Below are 26,765 nucleotides of genomic sequence, written 5' to 3'. Positions count from 1 at the left end.
CACAGCACTGAGACTACGGGGACGATGCACAGGAACAGAGATATGGTGTCATGGACAGCACTGAGACTAGGGACGATGCACAGGAACAGAGATATGGTGTCATGGACAGCACTGAGACTACGGGGACGATGCACAGGAACAGAGATATGGTGTCATGGACAGCACTGAGACTACGGGGACGATGCACAGGAACAGAGATATGGTGTCATACACAGCACTGAGACTACGGGGATGATGCACAGGAACAGAGATATGGTGTCATGGACAGCGCGGAGACTACGGGGACGATGCACAGGAAGAGAGATATGGTGTCATACAGTGCTGAGACTATGGAAACGATGCACAGGAGCAGAGATATGATGTCATACACAGCGCGGAGACTACGGGGACGATACACAGGAATAGGGATATGGTGTCATAGTGCTGAGACTACGGGGACGATGCACAGGAACAGAGATATGGTGTCATGGACAGCACTGACTACGGGGACGATACACAGGAACAGGGATATGGTGTCATACACAGCACAGACTACGGGGACGATGCACAGGAACAGAGATATGGTGTCATAGACAGCACGGAGACTACGGGGACGATGCACAGGAACAGAGATATGATGTCATAGACAGCACGGAGACTACGGGGATGATGCACAGGAGCAGAGATATGATGTCATAGACAGCACTGAGACTACGGAGACGATGCAAAGGAACAGAGACATGGTATCATAGCGCGGAGACTACGGGGACGATGCACAGGAACAGAGATATGGTGTCATACAGTGCTGAGACTACGGAAACGATGCACAGGAGCAGAGATATGTCATACACAGCGCGGAGACTACGGGGACGATACACAGGAATAGGGATATGGTGTCATAGTGCTGAGACTATGGGGACGATGCACAGGAACAGAGATATGGTGTCATGGACAGCACTGAGACTACGGGGATGCTGCACAGGAGCAGAGATATGGTGTCATGGGCAGTACTGAGACTGCGGGGACGATGCACAGGAGCAGAGATATGGTGTCATAGGCAGCACTGAGACTACGGGGATGATGCACAGGAGCAGAGATATGGTGTCATAGGCAGCACTGAGACTATGGGGACGATGCACAGGAGCAGAGATATGGTGTCATACACCGCAATGAGACTACGGGGACGATGCACAGGAACAGAGATATGGTGTCATAGGCAGCACTGAGACTGCGGGGACGATGCACAGGAGCAGAGATATGGTGTCATAGGCAGCACTGAGACTACGGGGATGATGCACAGGAGCACAGATATGGTGTCATAGGCAGCACTGAGACTACGGGGATGATGCACAGGAGCAGAGATATGGTGTCATACACCGCAATGAGACTACGGGGACGATGCACAGGAACAGAGATATGGTGTCCTACACAGCACTGAGACTGCGGGGACGATGCACAGGAACAGAGATATGGTGTCATAGGCAGCACTGAGACTACGGGGATGATGCACAGGAACAGAGATATGGTGTCATACACAGCACTGAGACAGCGGGGACGATGCACAGGAGCAGAGATATGGTGTCATAGGCAGCACTGAGACTACGGGGATGATGCACAGGAGCAGAGATATGGGATATGGATGACCTCTGTATACATCAGATACAGGCCGCCTGGGCAAGCTGAAGATATGGATGAACTCTGTATACATCAGATACAGGCTGCCTGGGCAAGCTGAAGATTTGGATGACCTCTTTTTACATCAGATACAGGCCGCCTGGGCAAGCTGAAGATATGGATGAACTCTGTATACATCAGATACAGGCCGCCTGGGCAAGCTGAAGATATGGATGAACTCTGTATACATCAGATACAGGCCGCCTGGGCAAGCTGAAGATTTGGATGACCTCTTTTTACATCAGATACAGGCCGCCTGGGCAAGCTGAAGATATGGATGAACTCTGTATACATCAGATACAGGCCGCCTGGGCAAGCTGAAGATATGGATGAACTCTGTATACATCAGATACAGGCCGCCTGGGCAAGCTGAAGATTTGGATGACCTCTTTTTACATCAGATACAGGCCGCCGGGGCAAACTGAAGATATGGATGAATACAAATCAGATACAGGCTGCCTAGGCAAGCTGAAGATATGGATGACCTCTTTATGCCTCAGATACAGACGACCTGGGCAAGCTGAAGATATGCATGACCTCTTTATAGATCAGATACAGGCCGCCTGGGCAAGCTGAAGATATGGATGACCTCTTCAGATGGCCAACTTCTCAAAAATACACAACATAGTGGAGATGTCACCTGTCTAGATACTTTTGCCTGAGAGAGATTCTTAAATAACAGGTCTAGCAAATTCTCATCCTCTCTTGCTGACAACTTTATCTTCCAAGATGTAGAGGAGAAAATAAAGGGTTGTGCGACCTCTGATCTAATCCTTGTAAACAGGGCGAAATGGTTGATGTGGTAAAGATGGCTGGAACCCGAGGAGGCAGCGATCATCCCATTCTGGAGAGCTAGAAGAGGAAGACCTGTGAAGACTCACACTTCAAGGCTGGACTTCAGAAAGGTAGCTTTTAAGAGACTCAAAAAGGAGTGGAAGGTTCCAATGGCCGGATTTTCTTAAGGACAGAAATGTCCAGGAAGGATGGGAGACTCTGAAACGTGAGCGCACAATCATTACCGATCCCTAAAAGAGAGACGCATTTAAGGAGACCGGGACGGATGGACACAAAACTTTACCACCTTCCTTTTTAGCAGGGGTTTATCAAATGTAAGTAGCGATTCATATCTAAAGAGGATTATAAAGCGTCTGCAGGACCTGAGGGCCTCAGAATAGATAAAGCTGAGCTAACGAAGGAACAGGAGAATCCAGGAGATCCATACACAGAGAGATAGTGAGGGAAGACTGAGCTAATGAAGGATTAGAAGAATCCAGGAGATCTATACACAGAGAGATAGTGAGGGAAGACTGAGCTAATGAGGGAATAGAAGAATCCAGGAGATCTATACACAGAGAGATAGTGAGGGAAGACTGAGCTAAAAAAGGAATAGAAGAATCCAGGAGATCTATACACAGAGAGATAGTGAGGGAAGACTGAGCTAATGAAGAATAGAAGAATCCAGGAGATCTATACACAGATGGTGAGGGAAGACAGAGCTAATGAAGGAATAGAAGAATCCAGGGGATCTATACACAGATGGTGAGGGAAGACAGAGCTAATGAAGGAATAGAAGAATCCAGGAGATCTATATACAGAGAGATAGTGAGGGAAGACTGAGCTTATGAGGAATAGAAGAATCCAGGGGATCTATACACAGATGGTGAGGGAAGACTGAGCTAATGAAGGAATAGAAGAATCCAGGAGATCTATACACAGAGAGATAGTGAGGGAAGACTGATCTAATGAAGGAATAGAAGAATACAGGAGATCTATACACAGAGAGATAGTGAGGGAAGACTGATCTAATGAAGGAATAGAAGAATCCAGGAGATCTATACACAGAGAGATAGTGAGGGAAGACTGATCTAATGAAGGAATAGAAGAATCCAGGAGATCTATACACAGAGAGATAGTGAGGGAAGACTGAGCTAATGAAGGTATAGAAGAATCCAGGGGATCTATACAGAGAGATAGTGAGGGAAGACTGATCTAATGAGGAACAGGAGAATCCAGGAGATCCATACAGAGAGAGATAGTGAGGGAAGACTGATCTAATGAAGGATCAGAAGAATCCAGGAGATCTATACACAGAGAGATAGTGAGGGAAGACTGAGCTAATGAAGGAATAGAAGAATCCAGGAGATCTATACACAGAGAGATAGTGAGGGAAGACTAAGCTAATGAAGGAACAGGAGAATCCAGGAGATCCATACACAGAGAGATAGTGAGGGAAGACTGAGCTAATGAAGGAATAGAAGAATCCAGGAGATCTATACACAGAGGGATAGTGAGGGAAGACTGAGCTAATGAAGGAATAGAAGAATCCAAGAAATCTATACACAGAGAGATAGTGAGGGAAGACTGAGCTAATGAAGGAATAGAGGAATCCAGGAGATCTATACACAGAGATAGTGAGGGAAGACTGAGCTAATGAAGGAATAGAAGAATCCAGAAGATCTATACACAGAGAGATAGTGAGGGAAGACTGAGCTAATGAAGGAATAGAAGAATCCAGGAGATCCATACACAGAGAGATAGTGAGGGAAGACTGAGCTAATGAAGGAATAGAAGAATCCAGGAGATCTATACACGGAGAGATAGTGAGGGAAGACTGAGCTAATGAAGGATTAGAAGAATCCAGGAGATCTATACACAGAGAGATAGTGAGGGAAGACTGAGCTAATGAAGGAATAGAAGAATCCAGGGAATCTAAATACAGAAAGATAGTGAGGGAAGACTGAGCTAATGAAGGAATAGAAGAATCCAGGGAATCTATACACAGAGAGATAGTGAGGGAAGACTGAGCTAATGAAGGAATAGAAGAATCCAGAAGATCTTTACACAGAGAGATAGTGAGGGAAGACTGAGCTAATGAAGGAATAGAAGAATCCAGGAGATCTATACACAGAGAGATAGTGAGGGAAGACTGAGCTAATGAAGGAATAGAAGAATCCATGAGATCTATACACAGAGGGATAGTGAGGGAAGACTGAGCTAATGAAGAAATAGAAGAATCCAGGAGATCTATACACAGAGGGATAGTGAGGGAAGACTGAACTAATGAAGGAATAGAAGAATCCAGAAGATCTTTACACAGAGAGATAGTGAGGGAAGACTGAGCTAATGAAGGAATAGAAGAATCCAGGAAATCTATACACAGAGAGATAGTGAGGGAAGACTGAGCTAATGAAGGAATAGAAGAATCCAGGAGATCTATACACAGAGAGATAGTGAGGGAAGACTGAGCTAATGAAGGTGTCACAAACCACCGGGGGGTCACTCAGAAATCCCCCGCGCTGGCTACCAGTACGTCACAATCGGGGGGTAACAAGTGGGGGTCACCCCTCCTTTATACCTCCCGACCGACAGACAGAGCACGTGATGCGCTCTCTAGCGCCCCTCTTATAGTCAGGCCAATTATGGAATTGCCCGACGATAAGCAAGGAGGCCGCTATACTACTTATGCCGATTATTGAAGGGTCCCCGGTGAGAGTAGGGTATATATTCCCCCGACCTCCGCGGGCGGAATATATAATATCTTCCCGAATCTCACTGGCCTCCCCACAATAATCCTTGGCACAATTCGCTGCCACCAACCGATTTACGGTAACTATTAGCCGAACACACAGACGTGGGATTCAAGATCGAGATAACAGAACAGCCCAAGATTAATTATATAATTTAATCAGCCTAAAGCCACACTAGAAACTACAATATATACAATAGGGAATCTACAGAATATACATATGTCAGAGTACAGTTACAATCAAAGCATGGGTTACAAACAGGCATACACAGTTCCAGCAGTTACCTTGTTGCGTCTGGCCACAGGGGGGCGCTGTACCCAGGTTTCTAGGATCCTTCCCACAGATGTTTCCTACACGTGCCCCCAGCGAGAAGAACACTGGAAAATGGCCGAAGTAGGGTTATCAACCTGGGCAGATCCAGGTCCCCTCCTACCTTCGTGACCTCACAGGGAGCACTGCTCCACCCCTGGCTTGAGTTATGGACAATATCCCAACATGGAATATGGGCCATAACTTTGCCTGGGAGCGTCGTAGGCGGACGCCAATGCTCTCATTGTGACAGTTATGAATTTAGCTACAGAACGAGGGGACTCATGACCTGTCTACGAGTTCCCATATGGCTGATATCACGCCTGGGGCATTTCCCAATGTCCTGCTCCCATAAAAAGGGGGTGCCGGCATCGTCCACATGCGGAGACACCATTTTTATGGTTGCCATATTTATCGGAAATATGGCTTGCGAGATATGAACCATTTTTTACTGGAGTCGTTCTGTCTGGCTATTTCCATAGCCTTGCTAATGAGATACAGCTCTTGTTACAGGGTGACGGCAGGGAGTCATCCTGTGTCCATTGTCCCCAAGCCACCTAATTTCCATATCACAGGACATGGCCATGGGATTTGTTGCTAAACCAGTTGTGTGAAGGAAAGGGGGGGGGTGACACCAGGAGAGGGCTTCCTGACATACTTGAATATCATGATTTATCGTCATATCTCCGGATTTACCTCACACCTCCCCCCTTTTGAGGGCGCTAGGGGGCAGCACACTCCGGTGTTCCCCCGTGCGCCCGTCCGCGACCTCTCCTTGTCGGGACAGCCCGTCTGCGTTACCGTGGTCACGGCCCCTTTTGTGGCGAATGGTGAAGTTGTATTGCTGGAGCGCAAGGCTCCATCGCAACAATCGCCCATTCGTCCCAGAGACGGTGTGCAACCAGCTGAGGGGATTGTGGTCCGTCTCCACGATGAAGTGGCGCCCGTATAGATAGGGTTGCAGACGCTGCAGGGCCCACACTATGGCCAGGCACTCCTTCTCCATCGTGGAATAGGCAACTTCCCTTGGTAACAGCTTCCTGCTCAGGTACAAGACTGGGTGCTCTTGGTTCGCAGAGTCCACCTGGCTGAGCACCGCACCGAGGCCGAAGTCACTGGCGTCGGTCTGTACTACAAACGGCCGCGTGAAGTCGGCTGCCTGTAGCACGGGCGGGCTGGACAGGGCGTCCTTTAGGGCCCGGAAGGCTGTCTCGCAGTCCATTGTCCAATCGACTGCAGAGGGCAGCTTCTTCTTGGTGAGGTCCGTCAAGGGCTTTGCCAGGCTACTATAGCATGGAACAAACCTCCTATAGTACCCAGCGGTCCCCAAGAAGGACATCACCTGCTTCTTGGTCCTGGGGGTGGGCCAGGATGCGATGGCTTCCACTTTCTCAGGCTCGGGCTTCAGTGTTCTCCCACCTACCCGGTGACCGAGGTACTGGACCTCGCTCATGGCCAGCTGACACTTTCCCGGCTTGATGGTCAAACCTGCCCGGTGGATCCGCCTGAGCACCTGTGCTAGATGCTCTAGGTGGTCCTCCCAGGTGGGACTGAAGACGGCAATGTCATCTAGGTACGCGGCCGCGTACCCTTCAAGTCCCTTGAGCAGGGTGTTGACCATCCGCTGGAAAGTGGCAGGGGCATTCCTCATCCCGAATGGCATCACCGTGGACTCGTACAGTCCAAATGGGGTAATAAAGGCAGAGCGTTCCCTGGCCTTGCGAGTCAGGGGGATCTGCCAATATCCCCGGCTCAGATCCATGATGGTCAGGTACTGAGCCCCGGCCAACTGATCGAGCAGGTCATCGATGCGTGGCATTGGGTACGCATCGGCGACCGTGACCGCATTGAGCCCCCTGTAGTCCACGCAGAACCGAGTGGTTCGGTCCTTCTTAGGGACGAGGACTACAGGCGAGGCCCAAGCGCTGTTGGATGCCTGGATCACCCCCAGCTTCAGCATCTCGTCAATCTCCTGGCGCATGTGTTGCTGCACCTCCAGGGAGACCCGATATGCTGAACGCCGGATCGGGGGATGATCCCCAGTGTCCACGTGATGGACAGCCAAGTCAGTCCTTCCGGGCTGGTTGGTAAACAACCCCCGGAAGGGGTGTAGGGTGGCCCACAGCTGGGACCGTTGGTCCTCCAAGAGCTGGTGGCCAACCTCCACATCCTCAATGGATCCGCCTGCCCTAACCTGGGCTAGCATATCCAAGAGGGTCTCCGCTTCTCCCTCCTCGGGCAGGTTGCACACGGGGAGCGCACATGCCTCCCGCTCATGATGTGCCTTCATCATGTTCACATGGAAGGGCTTCCGCCTTCCACGGGCAGGGTCCAGGGTGACCAGGTACGTTACAGGGTTGAGCTGCTGGTACACGAGGTATGGGCCTTCCCAGGCTGCCTGAAGCTTGTCCTGTGGTACGGGGACCAGTACCCACACCTTTTGACCCACTTGGTAGGTCCTCTCACAAGCGTTCTGGTCGTACCAACGCTTCTGATCGGCCTGGGCTTGAGCCATATTGTCGTGTACCAGTTGCGTCAAGGCCTGCATTTTGTCCCGGAAGCGCATGACATACTCGATAACCGACACTCCAGGGGTGGCCAAATCCCCTTCCCAAGCCTCTTTCACCAGAGCCAGGGGGCCCCGCACACGTCGCCCGTACAGGAGCTCAAACGGTGAGAATCCTGTTGAGGCCTGTGGAACCTCCCGGTAAGCAAATAACAGGTGTGGGAGATACCGCTCCCAGTCACGCCCATGGGAGTCGACCAACATCTTAAGCATCTGCTTTAAGGTGCCATTAAACCGCTCGCACAGGCCATTAGTCTGTGGATGGTACGGGCTGGCCACCAGATGTCGCACCTGGACTTGCTTACAGAGGGCCTCCATCAGCTGGGACATGAATTGGGTCCCCCGGTCAGTGAGCATTTCCTGGGGAAAACCCACTCGGGAGAAAATCTCCAGCAATGCGGTGGCCACCTTGTCAGCCCGAATGGACGACAAGGCCACTGCTTCTGGGTACCGGGTGGCATAGTCCACTACCGTCAGTATGAAGCGTTTCCCGGAGCTGCTGGGGATGGCCAGCGGGCCGACCAGATCCACAGCCACCCTCCTGAAAGGCTCATCGATGATTGGCAGAGATACTAGTGGGGCTTTGGGGCGTGGCCCCGCCTTCCCCACTCTCTGACAGGTTTCACACGAACGGCAGTAGGCAGCCACATCAGCCCCCATTTTTGGCCAGTAGAAATGCTGGTTTAACCTGGCCTTGGTCTTAGCGATCCCTAGGTGTCCGGCCATCGGAATCTCATGTGCGATCCGCAACAACTCCGTCCGGAACGGATAGGGTACCACCAACTGTCGGTCCCTGGGCCACGCCTCCGGTGAACCCTGCTGGACCGTGGCCCGGTACAGCCGTCCTTGGTCCCAGACCACTCGCTCCGGGTCCGAGTCCGAGGGAGGCTGTGCCGCCTGCTCCTTAAGAGCTTTCAGGCTGTCGTCAGCTTCTAACGCTGCCTGAAACCCCTGACTAGATGTGGCCAGAATCGACGAGACTGTCACATCTTCAGTCAGTACCCCGGGACCTGTGTCCTGGCCTCCACCTGACTCGGCTGCCACTTGGTCAGAAGGGGAAGAGCTATCGGACCTCCGGGAGGCCCCTTGGCTTCCAGCACTCCCACTGCGGGTGACAGCGGCCACAGCCGCTGCGACCGTGGGTCGAGCCTGCTCCTCCTCCGTTCCTGACCAAGTCGCCGGTTCAGGCAGACCTACCTGGCTTCCTGACACCCCGGTTGTGGGGGAACCATGCACCGAGATCTTACCTGGGAGCACTTCCGCTCCTGGACCGGCCCCAATCTCACCTGCCTGTTCCCCTCCTGCAGCAACAGAACCCCGCTGTGAAATCTCTGGGGACCCCACATTTGCTGTGGTAGCCCCCACCCCACACACTGGTCCTCCCCCTGCAGCACCCTGCTCTCTGCTTATCCCTGCAGAGGGCAACAGATCCCAGCTCACAGGCTGGTTACTTGTAGAGGCATTGTCACACCTTTCTCTGACCCCCTCCCCTCCTGTCACAGCTGCAGCTGCGTGTGTGTCTATGGTGTCTGTGCAAGCAGAAATATCAGAGTTCACTCCCTCCTCCCTTACATCATTCATAGATAACACATTAACATTGTCCGGAGGCATGTCAGTACGGGCTGAAGGTTCAGCCCTTGGTTGGGGCCCAAACTGGGAGGTTATCTGCCCCAAATCTGTCCCAAGTAGCACGTTTGCAGGGATCCGATCAGTTACCCCCACCTCCCTCACCCCTCGCCCTGCGCCCCAGTCCACATAAATGTCAGCAACAGGCAGCGCCGGGTCAGTGCCTCCAATCCCGGAGACAGCGAGGGTTTTTCCAGGGATCAAGTCTTGGGGGGACACCATCTCAGGCCGCACCAGAGTCACCTCCGAGGCGCTGTCTCGCAGTCCTATGGTCACAGACCGGCCGACGGTGACAGGTTGGAAGCTGTCCAGGGACCTACCACCACCCCCACCCACACAATACACCTTGGGCGGCCCTTGGGACGGGGACGGAGCCGGGGCCTTGGGACGCTGAGGGCACATGGCCTTGAAGTGTCCAGGTAGGTTGCACTGGTGGCACCGTCTTGGCTCTGCCACGGGCCTGGAGAGGGGAGTTGAGGGGGACACCCCCTGCAGTCTAGGGGCAGGTGGGGCAGTCGCAGAATTCATCTTACCCCCTCTCCAGGTGCTGCTGGTGGCCGCTCTCCTGGCCTCAGGGGCCCGGTTGTTGGTGTAGTCATCGGCAAGGGCAGCTGTAGCCGTGGACCCCTTTGGCTTCTGGTCTCGGATGAACTGGCGGAGATCCTCAGGGCAGTTCCACAAGAGTTGCTCCGTGATGAACAAGTCCAGGATCTCCGGTCCGGTGGAAAGCTGCAGGCCTTGGGTCCAGTGGTCGGCAGCTTGGGCAAGTGCCCGCCGGTGGTCAGCCCAGGAGTCCTTTGGTCCCTTCTGTAGGCTCCGGAACTTCTTGCGGTAGGACTCTGGAGTGAGGTTGTACTGTTGGATCAGGGCCCGCTTGATGGTGTCGTAGCCCTGATCTGCCTCAGCAGGCAAGTCCCCAAGGATATCCAGGGCCTTACCCCTTAAACGGGGGGTCAGGTATTTGGCCCACTGGTCCTTGTCCAGATGGTGCTGCAAGCAAGTCCATTCAAAAGCAGTCAAGAAAGAGTCCAAGTCTCCATCCTTCTCCAGCACTGGGAAGTCCTCAACACGGACCTTTGGAAGTTTGGTGTCTCGAAGGTCACGTGTGGCTGATGAGGGCCGGAGCTGAGCTAGCTGCAGCTGGTAGTCACGGTCTGCCTGTCGCTCTCGCTCTCGCTCTTCACGCGCTGCCTGCCGCTCTCGCTCCGCAGCCTCACGCTCTGCGTGCCGCTCCGCAGCCTCAGCGTCACGCGCTGCCTGCCGCTCGGCCCTGCGCTCTGCCAGGAGTTCCTTGTAGCCCTTCTGGTCTCCAGCCTGGAGAAGGGCCATAGCCATTTGAAGAAGGCTATCCGAGCCTCCCAGGCTCGGTGGAATGGCACGTGGTGATCTGCGGCACGCTGCAGAGCTAGGCGATTCACTGTCCCTTTCAGAGCGGAGGGCTGGCATCTGGCTCGTTGAGGAACCTTGGGTGAGCTCCTCCTCATCTTGTCCAGCAGTGCCAGGTTGCGCAATGTCCTCGGCAGAACGGTTTTCTGGCGTCGAGCTCCTGGAGGACTCGTGGGCAACCTCCTCATTGCTGTCCACAGCACCGTCCTCCCTCTCTTCGGCTCCTGCCTTAGCATTGGCCAGTTGCATAGCTCTGCTCCTGGTGCCATCAGCCATTCTTGCAGACTTTTGGTCACTGACACAGAACTGACACCTGATGCCTCCACACACCTTACAGTATCTGCACTCTGACACTCTAGTGTTGAGCTAGTCTGAAGACCCCAGCAGCCACAGCTGCTGCAGGCAGTCTTTAGTGTCTGGGAGTATGGGTCTCACACTCACACACACTATTATCTCGATCCCACCGCTATGCCACCAATATGTCACAAACCACCGGGGGGTCACTCAGAAATCCCCCGCGCTGGCTACCAGTACGTCACAATCGGGGGGTAACAAGTGGGGGTCACCCCTCCTTTATACCTCCCGACCGACAGACAGAGCACGTGATGCGCTCTCTAGCGCCCCTCTTATAGTCAGGCCAATTATGGAATTGCCCGACGATAAGCAAGGAGGCCGCTATACTACTTATGCCGATTATTGAAGGGTCCCCGGTGAGAGTAGGGTATATATTCCCCCGACCTCCGCGGGCGGAATATATAATATCTTCCCGAATCTCACTGGCCTCCCCACAATAATCCTTGGCACAATTCGCTGCCACCAACCGATTTACGGTAACTATTAGCCGAACACACAGACGTGGGATTCAAGATCGAGATAACAGAACAGCCCAAGATTAATTATATAATTTAATCAGCCTAAAGCCACACTAGAAACTACAATATATACAATAGGGAATCTACAGAATATACATATGTCAGAGTACAGTTACAATCAAAGCATGGGTTACAAACAGGCATACACAGTTCCAGCAGTTACCTTGTTGCGTCTGGCCACAGGGGGGCGCTGTACCCAGGTTTCTAGGATCCTTCCCACAGATGTTTCCTACACGTGCCCCCAGCGAGAAGAACACTGGAAAATGGCCGAAGTAGGGTTATCAACCTGGGCAGATCCAGGTCCCCTCCTACCTTCGTGACCTCACAGGGAGCACTGCTCCACCCCTGGCTTGAGTTATGGACAATATCCCAACATGGAATATGGGCCATAACTTTGCCTGGGAGCGTCGTAGGCGGACGCCAATGCTCTCATTGTGACAGTTATGAATTTAGCTACAGAACGAGGGGACTCATGACCTGTCTACGAGTTCCCATATGGCTGATATCACGCCTGGGGCATTTCCCAATGTCCTGCTCCCATAAAAAGGGGGTGCCGGCATCGTCCACATGCGGAGACACCATTTTTATGGTTGCCATATTTATCGGAAATATGGCTTGCGAGATATGAACCATTTTTTACTGGAGTCGTTCTGTCTGGCTATTTCCATAGCCTTGCTAATGAGATACAGCTCTTGTTACAGGGTGACGGCAGGGAGTCATCCTGTGTCCATTGTCCCCAAGCCACCTAATTTCCATATCACAGGACATGGCCATGGGATTTGTTGCTAAACCAGTTGTGTGAAGGAAAGGGGGGGGGTGACACCAGGAGAGGGCTTCCTGACATACTTGAATATCATGATTTATCGTCATATCTCCGGATTTACCTCACAGAAGGAATAGAAGAATCCATGAGATCTATACACAGAGAGATAGTGAGGGAAGACTGAGCTAATGAAGAAATAGAAGAATCCAGGAGATCTATACACAGAGGGATAGTGAGGGAAGACTGAGCTAATGAAGAAATAGAAGAATCCAGGAGATCTATACACAGAGGGATAGTGAGGGAAGACTGAGCTAATGAAGAATAGAAGAATCCAGGAGATCTATACACAGAGATAGTGAGGGAAGACTGAGCTAATGAAGGAATAGAAGAATTCAGAGGATCTAAATACAGAGAGATAGTGAGGGAAGACTGAGCTAATGAAGGAATAGAAGATTCCAGGAGATCTATATACAGAGAGGTAGTGAGGGAAGACTGAGCTAATGAAGAAATAGAACAATCCAGAGGATCTAAATACAGAAAGATAGTGAGGGAAGACTGAGCTTATGAGGAATAGAAGAATCCAAGGGATCTATACACAGAGAGATAGTGAGGGAAGACTGAGCTAATGAAGGAATAGAAGAATCCAGGGAATCTAAATACAGAAAGATAGTGAGGGAAGACTGAGCTAATGAAGGAATAGAAGAATCTAGGAGATCTATACACAGAGAGATAGTGAGGGAAGACTGAGCTAATGAAGGAATAGAAGAATCCAGGAGATCCATACACAGAGAGATAGTGAGGGAAGACTGAACTAATGAAGGAATAGAAGAATCCAGGAGATCTATACACAGAGAGATAGTGAGAGAAGACTGAGCTAATGAAGGAATAGAAGAATCCAGGAGATCTATACACAGAGAGATAGTGAGAGAAGACTGAGCTAATGAAGGAATAGAAGAATCCAGGAGATCTATACACAGAGAGATAGTGAGGGAAGACTGAGCTAATGAAGGAATAGAAGAATCCAGGGGATCTATACACAGAGAGATAGTGAGGGAAGACTGAGCTAATGAAGAATAGAAGAATCCAGGAGATCTATACACAGAGAGATAGTGAGGGAAGACTGAGCTTATGAGGAATAGAAGAATCCAGGGGATCTATACACAGATGGTGAGGGAAGACTGAGCTAATGAAGGAATAGAAGAATCCAGGGGATCTATACACAGATGGTGAGGGAAGACAGAGCTAATGAAGGAATAGAAGAATCCAGGAGATCTATATACAGAGAGATAGTGAGGGAAGACTGAGCTTATGAGGAATAGAAGAATCCAGGGGATCTATACACAGATGGTGAGGGAAGACTGATCTAATGAAGGAATAGAAGAATACAGGAGATCTATACACAGATGGTGAGGGAAGACTGATCTAATGAAGGAATAGAAGAATCCAGGAGATCTATACACAGAGAGATAGTGAGGGAAGACTGATCTAATGAAGGAATAGAAGAATACAGGAGATCTATACACAGAGAGATAGTGAGGGAAGACTGAGCTAATGAAGGTATAGAAGAATCCAGGGAATCTATACACAGAGAGATAGTGAGGGAAGACTGAGCTAATGAAGGAATAGAAGAATCCAGATCTTTACACAGAGAGATAGTGAGGGAAGACTGAGCTAATGAAGGAATAGAAGAATCCAGGAGATCTATACACAGAGAGAGATAGTGAGAAAGACTGAGCTAATGAAGGAATAGAGAATCCAGGAGATCTATACACAGAGAGATAGTGAGGGAAGACTGAGCTAATGAAGGTATAGAAGAATCCAGGGGATCTATACAGAGAGATAGTGAGGGAAGACTGATCTAATGAGGAACAGGAGAATCCAGGAGATCCATACAGAGAGAGATAGTGAGGGAAGACTGATCTAATGAAGGATCAGAAGAATCCAGGAGATCTATACACAGAGAGATCGTGAGGGAAGACTGAGCTAATGAAGGAATAGAAGAATCCAGGAGATCTATACACAGAGAGATAGTGAGGGAAGACTGAGCTAATGAAGGAACAGGAGAATCCAGGAGATCCATACACAGAGAGATAGTGAGGGAAGACTGAGCTAATGAAGGAATAGAAGAATCCAGGAGATCTATACACAGAGGGATAGTGAGGGAAGACTGAGCTAATGAAGGAATAGAAGAATCCAAGAAATCTATACACAGAGAGATAGTGAGGGAAGACTGAGCTAATGAAGGAATAGAGGAATCCAGGAGATCTATACACAGAGATAGTGAGGGAAGACTGAGCTAATGAAGGAATAGAAGAATCCAGAAGATCTATACACAGAGAGATAGTGAGGGAAGACTGAGCTAATGAAGGAATAGAAGAATCCAGGAGATCCATACACAGAGAGATAGTGAGGGAAGACTGAGCTAATGAAGGAATAGAAGAATCCAGGAGATCTATACACGGAGAGATAGTGAGGGAAGACTGAGCTAATGAAGGATTAGAAGAATCCAGGAGATCTATACACAGAGAGATAGTGAGGGAAGACTGAGCTAATGAAGGATTAGAAGAATCCAGGAGATCTATACACAGAGAGATAGTGAGGGAAGACTGAGCTAATGAAGGAATAGAAGAATCCAGGAGATCTATACACAGAGATAGTGAGGGAAGACTGAGCTAATGAAGGAATAGAAGAATCCAGGGAATCTAAATACAGAAAGATAGTGAGGGAAGACTGAGCTAATGAAGGAATAGAAGAATCCAGGGAATCTATACACAGAGAGATAGTGAGGGAAGACTGAGCTAATGAAGGAATAGAAGAATCCAGATCTTTACACAGAGAGATAGTGAGGGAAGACTGAGCTAATGAAGGAATAGAAGAATCCAGGAGATCTATACACAGAGAGATAGTGAGGGAAGACTGAGCTAATGAAGGAATAGAAGAATCCATGAGATCTATACACAGAGGGATAGTGAGGGAAGACTGAGCTAATGAAGAAATAGAAGAATCCAGGAGATCTATACACAGAGGGATAGTGAGGGAAGACTGAACTAATGAAGGAATAGAAGAATCCAGAAGATCTTTACACAGAGAGATAGTGAGGGAAGACTGAGCTAATGAAGGAATAGAAGAATCCAGGAAATCTATACACAGAGAGATAGTGAGGGAAGACTGAGCTAATGAAGGAATAGAAGAATCCAGAAGATCTATACACAGAGAGATAGTGAGGGAAGACTGAGCTAATGAAGGAATAGAAGAATCCAGGGGATCTATACACAGAGAGATAGTGAGGGAAGACTGAGCTAATGAAGAAATAGAAGAATCCAGGAGATCTATACACAGAGAGAGATAGTGAGAAAGACTGAGCTAATGAAGGAATAGAGAATCCAGGAGATCTATACACAGAGAGATAGTGAGGGAAGACTGAGCTAATGAAGGAATAGAAGAATCCAGGAGATCTATACACAGAGAGAGATAGTGAGAAAGACTCAGCTAATGAAGGAATAGAGAATCCAGGAGCTCTATACACAGAGAGATAGTGAGGGAAGACTGAGCTAATGAAGGAATAGAAGAATCCAGGAGATCTATACACAGAGGGATAGTGAGGGAAGACTGAGCTAATGAAGGAATAGAAGAATCCAGGAGATCTATACACAGAGGGATAGTGAGGGAAGACTGAGCTAATGAAGGAATAGAAGAATCCAGGAGATCTATACACAGAGAGATAGTGAGGGAAGACTGAGCTAATGAAGGAATAGAAGAATCCAGGAGATCTATACACAGAGAGATAGTGAGGGAAGACTGAGCTAATGAAGGAAAAGAAGAAATTTGAGTTCTGTGATAGATAGCCCACTATTTTTAATCTTCTCAGATTCCTTAATAACAGGGTCGGTACCGCAGGACTGGCGCATAGCAAATGTGGTGCCAATATTCAAAAAGGGGACGAAAACTGAGCCGGGAAATTATAGGCCGGTAAGTTTAACCTCTACGGTTGGTAAAATCCTTGAGGGTTTCTTGAGAGATGCTATACTGGAGTATCTCAAGAAAAATAACTTTATGACAGAGCATCAACATGGGTTTATGAGGGATCGATCCTGTCAAACTGATCAGCTTCTATGAAGAGGTAAGTTCAAGTCTGGACCAGGGAAATGCAGTGGATGTTGTGTATATGGACTTTTCAAAAGCTTTTGATACGGTGCCACACAAAAGGTTGGTACATAAAATGAGAATAATGGGGATAGGGGAAAAAATGTGTAACTGGGTTAAAAACTGGCTCAGTGATAGGAAACAAAGGGTGGTTATTAATGGTACGTACTCGGAGTGGGTCTCAGTTCATAGTGGGGTACCACAGGGGTCAGTATTGGGCCCGCTTCTTTTCAACATATTTATAAATGACCTTGTTGGGGGCATGCGGAGTAGAATTTCAATATTTGCAGATGATACTAAACTCTGCAGGGTAATCAATACAGAGGAGGATAAGTTTATATTACAGGGAGATTTATGTAAATTGGAGGATTGGGCTGAGAAGTGGCAATTGAAGTTTAATGTAGATAAATGTAAGGTCATGCACTTGGGTAGAGGAAATAACATTTATGATTATGTACTTAATTGTAGAACACTGGGTAAAACAGACACAGAAAAAGACTTGGGTGTATGGGTGGATGGTAAACTTCACTTTAGTGGCCAGTGTCAGGCAGCTGCTGCCAGGGCTAATAAAATAATGGGATGTATTAAAAGAGGTAGAAGTGTTCATGAAAAAAATATAGTTCTACCTCTGTACAAGTCACTAGTGCGACCGCACTTATATACTGTGTACAATTCTGGTCACCGATATATAAGAAGGACATAGCTGAACTGGAGAGGGTGCAGAGAAGACCACCAAGATTATTAGAGGAATGGGGGGGCTGCAATACCAAGACAGGAAAAACGAAGGCTTAGGGGGGATCTAATCACAATGTATAAATATATGAGGGGACAGTACAGAGACCTTTCCAAAGATCTTTTTACACCTAGGCCTGCGACTGGAACACGGGGGCATCCGCTACGTCTTGAGGAAAGAAGGTTTAATCATAATCACAGACGAGGATTCTTTACTGTACGAGCAGTGAGACTATGGAACTCTCTGCCGCATGATGTTGTAATGAGTGATTCACTACTAACATTAAGCAGAGCCTGGACGCCTTTCTTGAAAAATGTAATATTACCAGTTATGTATATTAGATTTTATGACAGGGTATTGATCCAGGGAACTAGTCTGATTGCCGGATGTGGACGAAGGAAGGACATTTTTTCCCCATTGGAACTTGTTTGCCACATTGGGTTTTTTTTTGCCTTCCTCTGGATCAACATGTTAGGCTACGGGGTGAACTAGATGGACTTAGAGTCTCCCTTCAACCTTAAAAACTATGATACTATGAAGAATCCAGGAGATCTATATACAGAGAGATAGTCAGGGAAGACTGAGCTAATGAAGGAATAGAAGAATTCAGAGGATCTAAATACAGAAAGATAGTGAGGGAACACTGAGCTTATAAGGAATAGAAGAATCCAGGAGATCTATACACAGAGAGATAGTGAGGGAAGACTGAGCTAATGAAGGAATAGAAGATTCCAGGAGATCTATATACAGAGAGGTAGTGAGGGAAGACTGAGCTAATGAAGAAATAGAACAATCCAGAGGATCTAAATACAGAAAGATAGTGAGGGAAGACTGAGCTTATGAGGAATAGAAGAATCCAAGGGATCTATACACAGAGAGATAGTGAGGGAAGACTGAGCTAATGAAGAAATAGAAGAATCCAGGGAATCTAAATACAGAAAGATAGTGAGGGAAGACTGAGCTAATGAAGGAATAGAAGAATCCAGGGGATCTATACACAGAGAGATAGTGAGGGAAGACTGAGCTAATGAAGGAATAGAAGAATCCAGGAGATCCATACACAGAGAGATAGTGAGGGAAGACTGAACTAATGAAGGAATAGAAGAATCCAGGAGATCTATACACAGAGGGATAGTGAGGGAAGACTGAGCTAATGAAGGAATAGAAGAATACAGGAGATCTATACACAGAGAGATAGTGAGAGAAGACTGAGCTAATGAAGGAATAGAAGAATCCAGGAGATCTATATACAGAGAGATAGTGAGGGAAGACTGAGCTAATGAAGGAATAGATGAATCCAGGAGATCTATACACAGAGATAGTGAGGGAAGACTGATCTAATGAAGGAATAGAAGAATCCAGGAGATCTATACACAGAGATAGTGAGGGAAGACTGAGCTAATGAAGGAATAGAAGAATCCAGGAGATCTATACACAGAGATAGTGAGGGAAGACTGATCTAATGAAGGAATAGAAGAATCCAGGAGATCTATACACAGAGAGATAGTGAGGGAAGACTGAGCTAATGAAGGAATAGAAGAATCCAGGAGATCTTTACACAGAGAGATAGTGAGGGAAGACTGAGCTAATGAAGGAATAGAAGAATCCAGGAGATCTATACACAGAGATAGTGAGGGAAGACTGATCTAATGAAGGAATAGAAGAATCCAGGAGATCTATACACAGAGATAGTGAGGGAAGACTGATCTAATGAAGGAATAGAAGAATCCAGGAGATCTATACACAGAGATAGTGAGGGAAGACTGAGCTAATGAAGGAATAGAAGAATCCAGGAGATCTATACACAGAGATAGTGAGGGAAGACTGATCTAATGAAGGAATAGAAGAATCCAGGAGATCTATACACAGAGAGATAGTGAGGGAAGACTGAGCTAATGAAGGAATAGAAGAATCCAGGAGATCTTTACACAGAGAGATAGTGAGGGAAGACTGAGCTAATGAAGGAATAGAAGAATCCAGGAGATCTATACACAGAGATAGTGAGGGAAGACTGATCTAATGAAGGAATAGAAGAATCCAGGAGATCTATACACAGAGAGATAGTGAGGGGGATCTAAATTATTATTATTGTTTATTATTATAGCGCCATTTATTCCATGGCGCTTTACAAGTGAAAGAGGGTATACGTACAACAATCATTAACAGTACAAGACAGACTGGTATGGGAGGAGAGAGGACCCTGCCCGCGAGGGCTCACAGTCTACAGGGAATGGGTGATGGTACAATAGGTGAGGACAGGGCTGGTTGTGCAGTGGTCTACTGGACTGAGGGCTATTGTAGGTTATAGGCTTGTTGGAAGAGGTGGGTCTTGAGGTGCCTCCTTGAAGCTTTCCATGGTAGTGGAGAGTCTGATGTGCTGAGGTAGAGCGTTCCAGAGTATGGGGGATACGCGGGAAAAATCTTGTACACGATTGTGGGAAGAGGAGATAAGAGAGGAGCAGAGAAGGAGATCTTGTGAGGATCTAAGGTTGCGTGCAGGTAGGTACCGGGAGACTAGGTCACAGATGTAGGGAGGAGACAGGTTGTGCATGGCTTTATATGTCATGGTTAATGTTTTGAACTGGAGTCGTTGGGCGATGGGAAGCCAGTGAAGGGATTGGCAGAGTGGCAAGGCTGGGGAGTAGCGAGGGGAGAGGTGGATTAAGCGGGCTGCAGAGTTTAGGATAGATTGGAGGGGTGCAAGAGTGTTGGAAGGGAGGCCAGAGAGCAGGAGGTTGCAGTAGTCGAGGCGGGAGATGATGAGGGCATGCACTAATGTTTTTGCAGATTCTTGGTTAAGGAAAGCACGGATCCGGGAGATATTTTTGAGTTGTAATCGGCATGAGTTGAAGAGGGCTTGGATGTGTGGCTTGAAGGATAGAGCAGAGTCGAGGGTCACTCCAAGGCAACAAGCTTGTGAGACTGGGGTGAGTGAGCAACCATCGAGTTTGATGGAAAGGCTTGTTGGAGGAGGTGAGTGAGGAGGAGGAAAGACAATAAACTCTGTTTTGTCCATGTTAAGTTTTAGGAATCGTGCAGAGAAGAAGGATGAAATAGCGGACAGACATTACCTGATACAGAGATAGTGAGGGAAGACTGAGGTAACATAACTAAATTCAAGTCTCCAGGTCCAGATGAATTCCACTCCAGGGGACTTAAGGAGATAGCAGAGAAAAATTTCTAAACCACTCTTCATAATCTTTGAAAATTCTTGAAGCTCAGGAAAAGCCCCAGAAGACTAGAGAATGGCAAATTTTGTCCCCATATTTAATTAGGTGAACCCAGAGACCTGTGAGCCTGATTTTTAGAAGACGAAAGATCTGTGAACAAATGAATAAATAATATGTGCAAGTACCAGGATGAGAATTAAGAGACGAACCAGAGCCAGCATGGGTTTGTAACTAATAAGTCATGTCAGACTAATTTAATGTCTTTCTATGACAGAATCACTGATTGGGTGGATCAGGGAAATGCAGTAGGAACAGAATATATTGACTTAAGCAAAGCATCTCATACAATCCTTATTGAAAAAATGACCAAGTAAGGATTGGAAAAGACAACTGTTAAGGGGATTCATAACTGGCTTAGTGATTGGACCCATGGTTATAAATGGCTGCATATGTAGTTGGAAGAACATCTTAAGTGGAGGGAGTAGCATAGGACTCTGTCCTGTTCAACATCTTTATCAATGATTTAGATGAAGGAATTGAGGGTAAACTGATTACATTTGCTGATGGGGTAAAAAGCTTGGAGGGTTAGCCAATACTCGAAGAGAGGATTAAAAAAGATCTAAACAAACCAGAACAGCGGACAGTAACTAATAGAATGGTTTATAACAGGGAGAAATGCAAAGTCCTACATCTGATAAAGAAAAATAAAAAGCATCTACAGAATGGAAGGATTAGGGCTAAGCAAAAGCAAGTGTGAAAAAGACGGGTATATTAATAGATCACAGACTGAACAGGAGTCACCAGTGTGACGCAGCAGCAAAAAAGGCAAACACCATTCTAGGATGTAATAACAGAAGCATGCAGTCTAGATCACGTGGTCATTATCCCCTCTACTCCTCTGTGGTCAGACCTCATCTGGAATATTGTGTCCAGTTCTGGGCACTATGTTATAAAAAAAAGACATCAAGGGACTGGAGCAAGTTCAGAGAAGAGTGACCAGAATGGTGACTGGACTGCAAACCATGTCCTATAAGGACCGGTTACAGGATCTGGCAATGTGTAGCTTGTACAAAAAGAAGAGTGAGAGGAAACTTCGTAGCTGTCTACAAATATGTGCAGGGCGGTCACACTGTAGAGGGATCAGCCCTATTCTCATTTACACAAGGAAACACTAGAATCAATGGGATGAAACTGATCGGAAAGAGACACATTAGATATTAGAAAAAAACACTAGAGGTGGCTAGGTCTCCAATGGAAGCCTTCAAAAAGGGAGTGGACAGGCAGCTGTGCCGGATGATATAGTGAACCTGCTGTGAGCCGGGGGCTGGAGCAGATGACCCAGGAGCTCCCTTCCAAATCTAACATTCTATGATGCGTTTGTGTCTGGGGGGCAGGATTGGGGGGTGTGTGTGTGAGGGAGAGTATGTCTGGGGGGCAGGATCGGTGTGTGTGTGTGAGAGGGAGTGTGTGTCTGGGGGGCAGGATCGGTGTGTGTGAGGGAGTGTGTGTCTGGGGGGCAGTATCGGTGTGTGTGAGGGAGTGTGTGTCTGGGGGGCAGGATCGGTGTGTGAGTGTGTGTCTGGGGGGCAGGATCAGTGTGTGAGGGAGAGTGTCTGGGGGCAGGATTTGTGTGTGTGTGGGGTGTGTAATGAAGGGGCAGAATTGGTGTGTGCCTGTGTTTTGGGGAGGCGTGGGATTGGTGTGCGGGGGATCGCTATGTGTGTATGAGATTGTGTGGGGCGGAAGGGATCTGTGTGTGGGCAGGATCGTGTGTGTATAGAGGAGAGGGTGGGACAGATAGGTGTGCGTATGATTGGGGAGGAGGCTGAGAGTCGTGTGTGGGGCTGGATGAGGGCAAGAGTGGTGTGGTGGGGGCGGGAACAGGATATGTGTGTGGGTGTAGCTGCAACCTGTGTGTGGTACTGGCACTTGCGGGTTAGGGCAGGTTTCCAGCACTTCCTAGGCATTACAATTATTTTGTTTTTCAGGCCGATCGTATTGACTGTTGCAAAGTGCTGGGATCCTTCTCCACAGGGCTACTTCACACTGCCGCGCAGTGAGTGCCTCCTCTCCTCCACCTTCCACTCTGTCCTTCACCCTCTCTCCTCTCCTCCATCTTCCACCCTCTGTCCTTCACCCTTTCTCCTCTCCTACACCCTCTGTATTTTACCCTCTCTCCTCTCCTCTCTTCCACCTTCTATCCTCCACCCTCTTGCCTCATTCTGTCCCCCCTGCCCTCCGCTTGCCTTATTCTATCCTCCCAGCCTTGACTCTCGGTTTGTGGCGGTCTCCTCCTCCCCGCCCCTCCCTGCTCTATTGCTCTATTTGTGGCGCTCTCCTCCTCCCCCCGCCTTTTCTCGCTCCATCGCTCTATTTACGGCGCTGTCCTCCCCCCGCCTTTTCTCGCTCCATCGCTCTCCCCCCTGCCCCTTCTTGCTCCATCGCTCTATTTGCGGAGCTCCCCCCCCCCCTTCCCACTCCATCGCTCTATTTGTGGCGCTCTCACCCCACCCCCTTCCTGCTCTATTTGCAGCACTCTCCTCCCCCCGCCCCTTCCCGCTCAATCGCTCTATTTGCGGCGCTCACCCCCGCTCCATCGCTCTAGTTGCGGTGCTCTCCTCCCCCCGCTCCTTCCCATTCCATCGCTGTATTTGCGGCGCTCTCACCCCCACCCCCCGCTCCATCGCTCTATTTGCGGCGCTCTCGCCCCCCGCCCTTTCCCGCTCTATTTGCGGCGCTCTCCTCTGCTTCTCACTCTGTTCTTCTGTTTGTAGATGAACCTATTCAGCCCATTGATCCTGCGGCTTGGGTGTCTCACTCCGTGGCCATGAGCGGCTCGTTCCCCGTGTATCCGGGCAGCGCGTCCATGAGTAGTATGACTTCCAGCACATCAGTGACAGAGACGGAGCGTGAGTGCTCGTATGTGGTGGGTGTGTAGAGTGCTGCTGGAGTGGGGGTCCCTGCTCACTCTCTCTCTCTCTTTGCAGTCTCTCATGCTCTCCCCCCGGTGTCTCTCTTCAGCCTTTCCATTCATACAGATTTGGCTTCTGTAGTGAAGGTTATGGCGTCTCCCGAGTCCGGCCTTGAAGTCAGAGACCGCATGTGGCTGAAGATCACCATCCCCAATGCTTTCCTAGGTACAGTACGGTGATGACAGGACTGACTAGGTTTGGGGGGGGAAGGGGTGGGCGGCTGAAGGCGGTATCGACTGTGTTTAGGGGCAGTGATGGCGGAACTGACTGGGTTTGGGGGGTGTTTGTGAAGGCGGGACTGACTGGGTTGAGTGTGTGTGTGTGTATGTGTATATATATATATGTATATAATATATTACATGTATATGTAGGCGGGACTGACTGTGGGGGCGTGAAGGCGGAACTGACTGGGTTTAGGGGAAGTGATGGCGGGACTGACTGGGTTTAGAGGAAGTGATGGATGGCGGGACTGACTGGATTGTGTGTGTGTGTGTGGAGGCAGGGCTGACTGGGTCGGGTGGGGGGGGTGGGGTGTTTGAAGGTGGGACTGACTGGGCGATTGAGTAAGGGGTGTCATGGCAAGATAGAGCAGAGCTGTGAGCTTGCTGCAATGGTAAGTTGCTGGCAGCCGCTCTATCTTCTGGGGGTCTTGTTGTGCGATCACTGCCCTGATGGTGGTGGGAGGTTAGTCGAGTTCTTCCTGCATGTTCAGCCGTCCTCTCCCCCAGGCTCGGACGTCGTGGACTGGCTCTATCACCACGTTGAAGGCTTCCAAGACCGGCGAGAGGCTCGTAAATTTGCCAGTAATTTGCTGAAGGCTGGATTCATCCGTCACACGGTCAATAAGATCACCTTCTCGGAGCAGTGCTACTACATCTTCGGGGACCTGACCAGCTGCGAAAACTGTGAGTGTCTGATGGGTGGCAGGGAGAGGGGGAATGCGAATGGGAGGGGGGACGTACCTGTGTGGGGGGGGGGGGGGGGGTGCGCAGTGCGGTGCCTGCAGGGGTGAGGAGGGGATGAGCAGTGTGGGGGCAAGGAGGGGACGACCAGTGCGGTGGAAGAAGGGATAGGAGACTATAGAGGGTGGGCACAGTGTTGTGCCTGTGACGATGGGTTGCAGTGTAGTGCATGTGGGGAGGGGAGGTGTAGGGGCAGTATGGGTCCTTCACGGGGAGAAGGGGACAATACAATATTTGTGGGAAGAGGAGGAATTTGCAGTGCGGTGCCTGGGGAGGGGCTAGAAAGATGCACAGTGTAGTGCATGCATGAGGTAGAGGCGGGGATGTGCAGTGATGGATTATAGCAGGAAGGAGAGGTCACAAACCAGTGAGGGGAGGGGCGGTGTGAAGGGTATGGAGCTGCAGGATAGTGCCTGTGGGGGGATAGGGTGGAGCACAGTGTGGCTCCTGCTGCAGTATGGTGCCTGTGGGGTGGGGAGTTAGGGGGAGTGAGCGCAGTGCCTGCAGCCGCCCCCCTCATACCGCTGTCTTCTCTTGCAGACATGGCCAATCTTTCCCTGAATGACAATGACGGCTCTAGTGGAGCCTCTGACCAGGACACCCTGGCACCTCTGCCTCTCCCTGGAGCGTCTCCGTGGCCTTTGCTTCCCACCTTCTCCTATCAGTATCCTGCCCCCCATCCATACAGTGCGCAGCCCCCAGCTTATCACGAGCTCTCCTCCTACAGCTATGGCTTGGGCAGTGCCGGGAGCCAGCACAGTGAAGGTGAGTGTCTGCCCCCTGATGGTTACTCCTCAGCGGCTGTGAGTGCCTTCTCTGAGATCTTACCCTCCTTCTTTCCTCCGCAGGGAGCAGGAGCAGCGGCTCCACACGCAGTGATGGTGGTCGTGGGGTTCAGAAGGAGGATCGTTCTGGGGGTGGTGGAGACTCAAAGTCTGGCTCTGGTAGTGAGTCTGAATACTCCACCCGGAGTAGCCTCAGGAGGAGTGGGGAAGCGGGACCCTCCAGTGAACGCTCTCCATCCACCCGCTCACAAGTGGCAGCTCACCATCCTCCGTCTGTGCACCCGTATCCTGCCCCGGGGGTTCCCCTCTCCTACAATCCCATGATGCTGATGATGATGCCGCCGCCTCCCTTGCCACCGCTGCCATCATGTCCTCCTTCCTCGTCCGTTCCTCCCGGAGCTCCGCCACTGGTGCGTGACCTGGCATCAGTACCTCCAGAGCTGACAGCCAGCCGCCAATCCTTCCACATGGCTATGGGCAACCCCAGCGAGTTCTTTGTGGATGTGATGTGATGGGATGCGCAGCGGGGTGTGGTTCTTAACACTAATACATTTCAGTGATCTAGTCGAGCGCAGAGGCTGATGACCAAAAGTAGTAACCTGATGGTGAGGAGACGGGGGCTTCTTACACGGTACGTGGGCAGGGAACCCCCGACTATCGGACTCTTCCTCGGACACTAATTGTATCCATGCACATGTATGATGTAGAGCAGACGGTACGGGCGCCACCGCCGTTATTATGAAGTATTGTTTTCTTGTTTCTCCATATTAGCAGTGTTTGTGTTATTCCTCCCCTCTCTGGCCGCTGTACGGCTGCGGGAGAGGAGGGGAGCAGCGTTTGTAAGCTTGTTACTATGTTATATCTCTATGTAATGCTGTGGCTGTGAACCTGATTGCATCTCCTCCTGACCATCACTGATGAGCAGCCTCATCCGTCCACAGTACGACGAGCCGATCAGTGATCAGCCTGGAGTACGACGAGCCGATCAGTGATCAGCCTGGAGTACGACGAGCCGATCAGCCTGGAGTACGACGAGCCGATCAGTGATCAGCCTGGAGTACGACGAGCCGATCAGTGATCAGCCTGGAGTACGACGAGCCGATCAGTGATCAGCCTGGAGTACGACGAGCCGATCAGTGATCAGCCTGGAGTACGACGAGCCGATCAGTGATCAGCCTGGAGTACGACGAGCCGATCAGTGATCAGCCTGGAGTACGACGAGCCGATCAGTGATCAGCCTGGAGTACGACGAGCCGATCAGTGATCAGCCTGGAGTACGACGAGCCGATCAGTGATCA

General features: G+C 49.6%; 1 protein-coding gene across 1 annotated transcript in view; it reads left to right on the top strand.

Annotated features, from left to right (window-relative positions):
• The window catches only part of DVL2 (dishevelled segment polarity protein 2), a 65,844-nt gene extending 39,348 nt beyond the window's left edge, over nt 1-26,496 (top strand). Inside the window, exons 10-15 of the mRNA XM_075344166.1 lie at nt 22,737-22,804; nt 23,523-23,657; nt 23,736-23,885; nt 24,449-24,625; nt 25,223-25,447; nt 25,531-26,496. Of these exons, the coding sequence (XP_075200281.1) occupies nt 22,737-22,804; nt 23,523-23,657; nt 23,736-23,885; nt 24,449-24,625; nt 25,223-25,447; nt 25,531-25,979 (1,204 nt within the window). The 3' untranslated portion in view covers nt 25,980-26,496. The remainder of the gene's footprint in view (nt 1-22,736; nt 22,805-23,522; nt 23,658-23,735; nt 23,886-24,448; nt 24,626-25,222; nt 25,448-25,530) is intronic.
• The last annotated feature ends 269 nt before the right edge of the window (nt 26,497-26,765 follow it).

This window comes from Anomaloglossus baeobatrachus, chromosome 4, assembly GCF_048569485.1.
Source record: "Anomaloglossus baeobatrachus isolate aAnoBae1 chromosome 4, aAnoBae1.hap1, whole genome shotgun sequence".
NCBI lineage: Eukaryota > Metazoa > Chordata > Amphibia > Anura > Aromobatidae > Anomaloglossus > Anomaloglossus baeobatrachus.
Note: the sequence above shows the minus strand (reverse complement) of the source record. Positions and strands in the feature narration are given on the sequence as shown.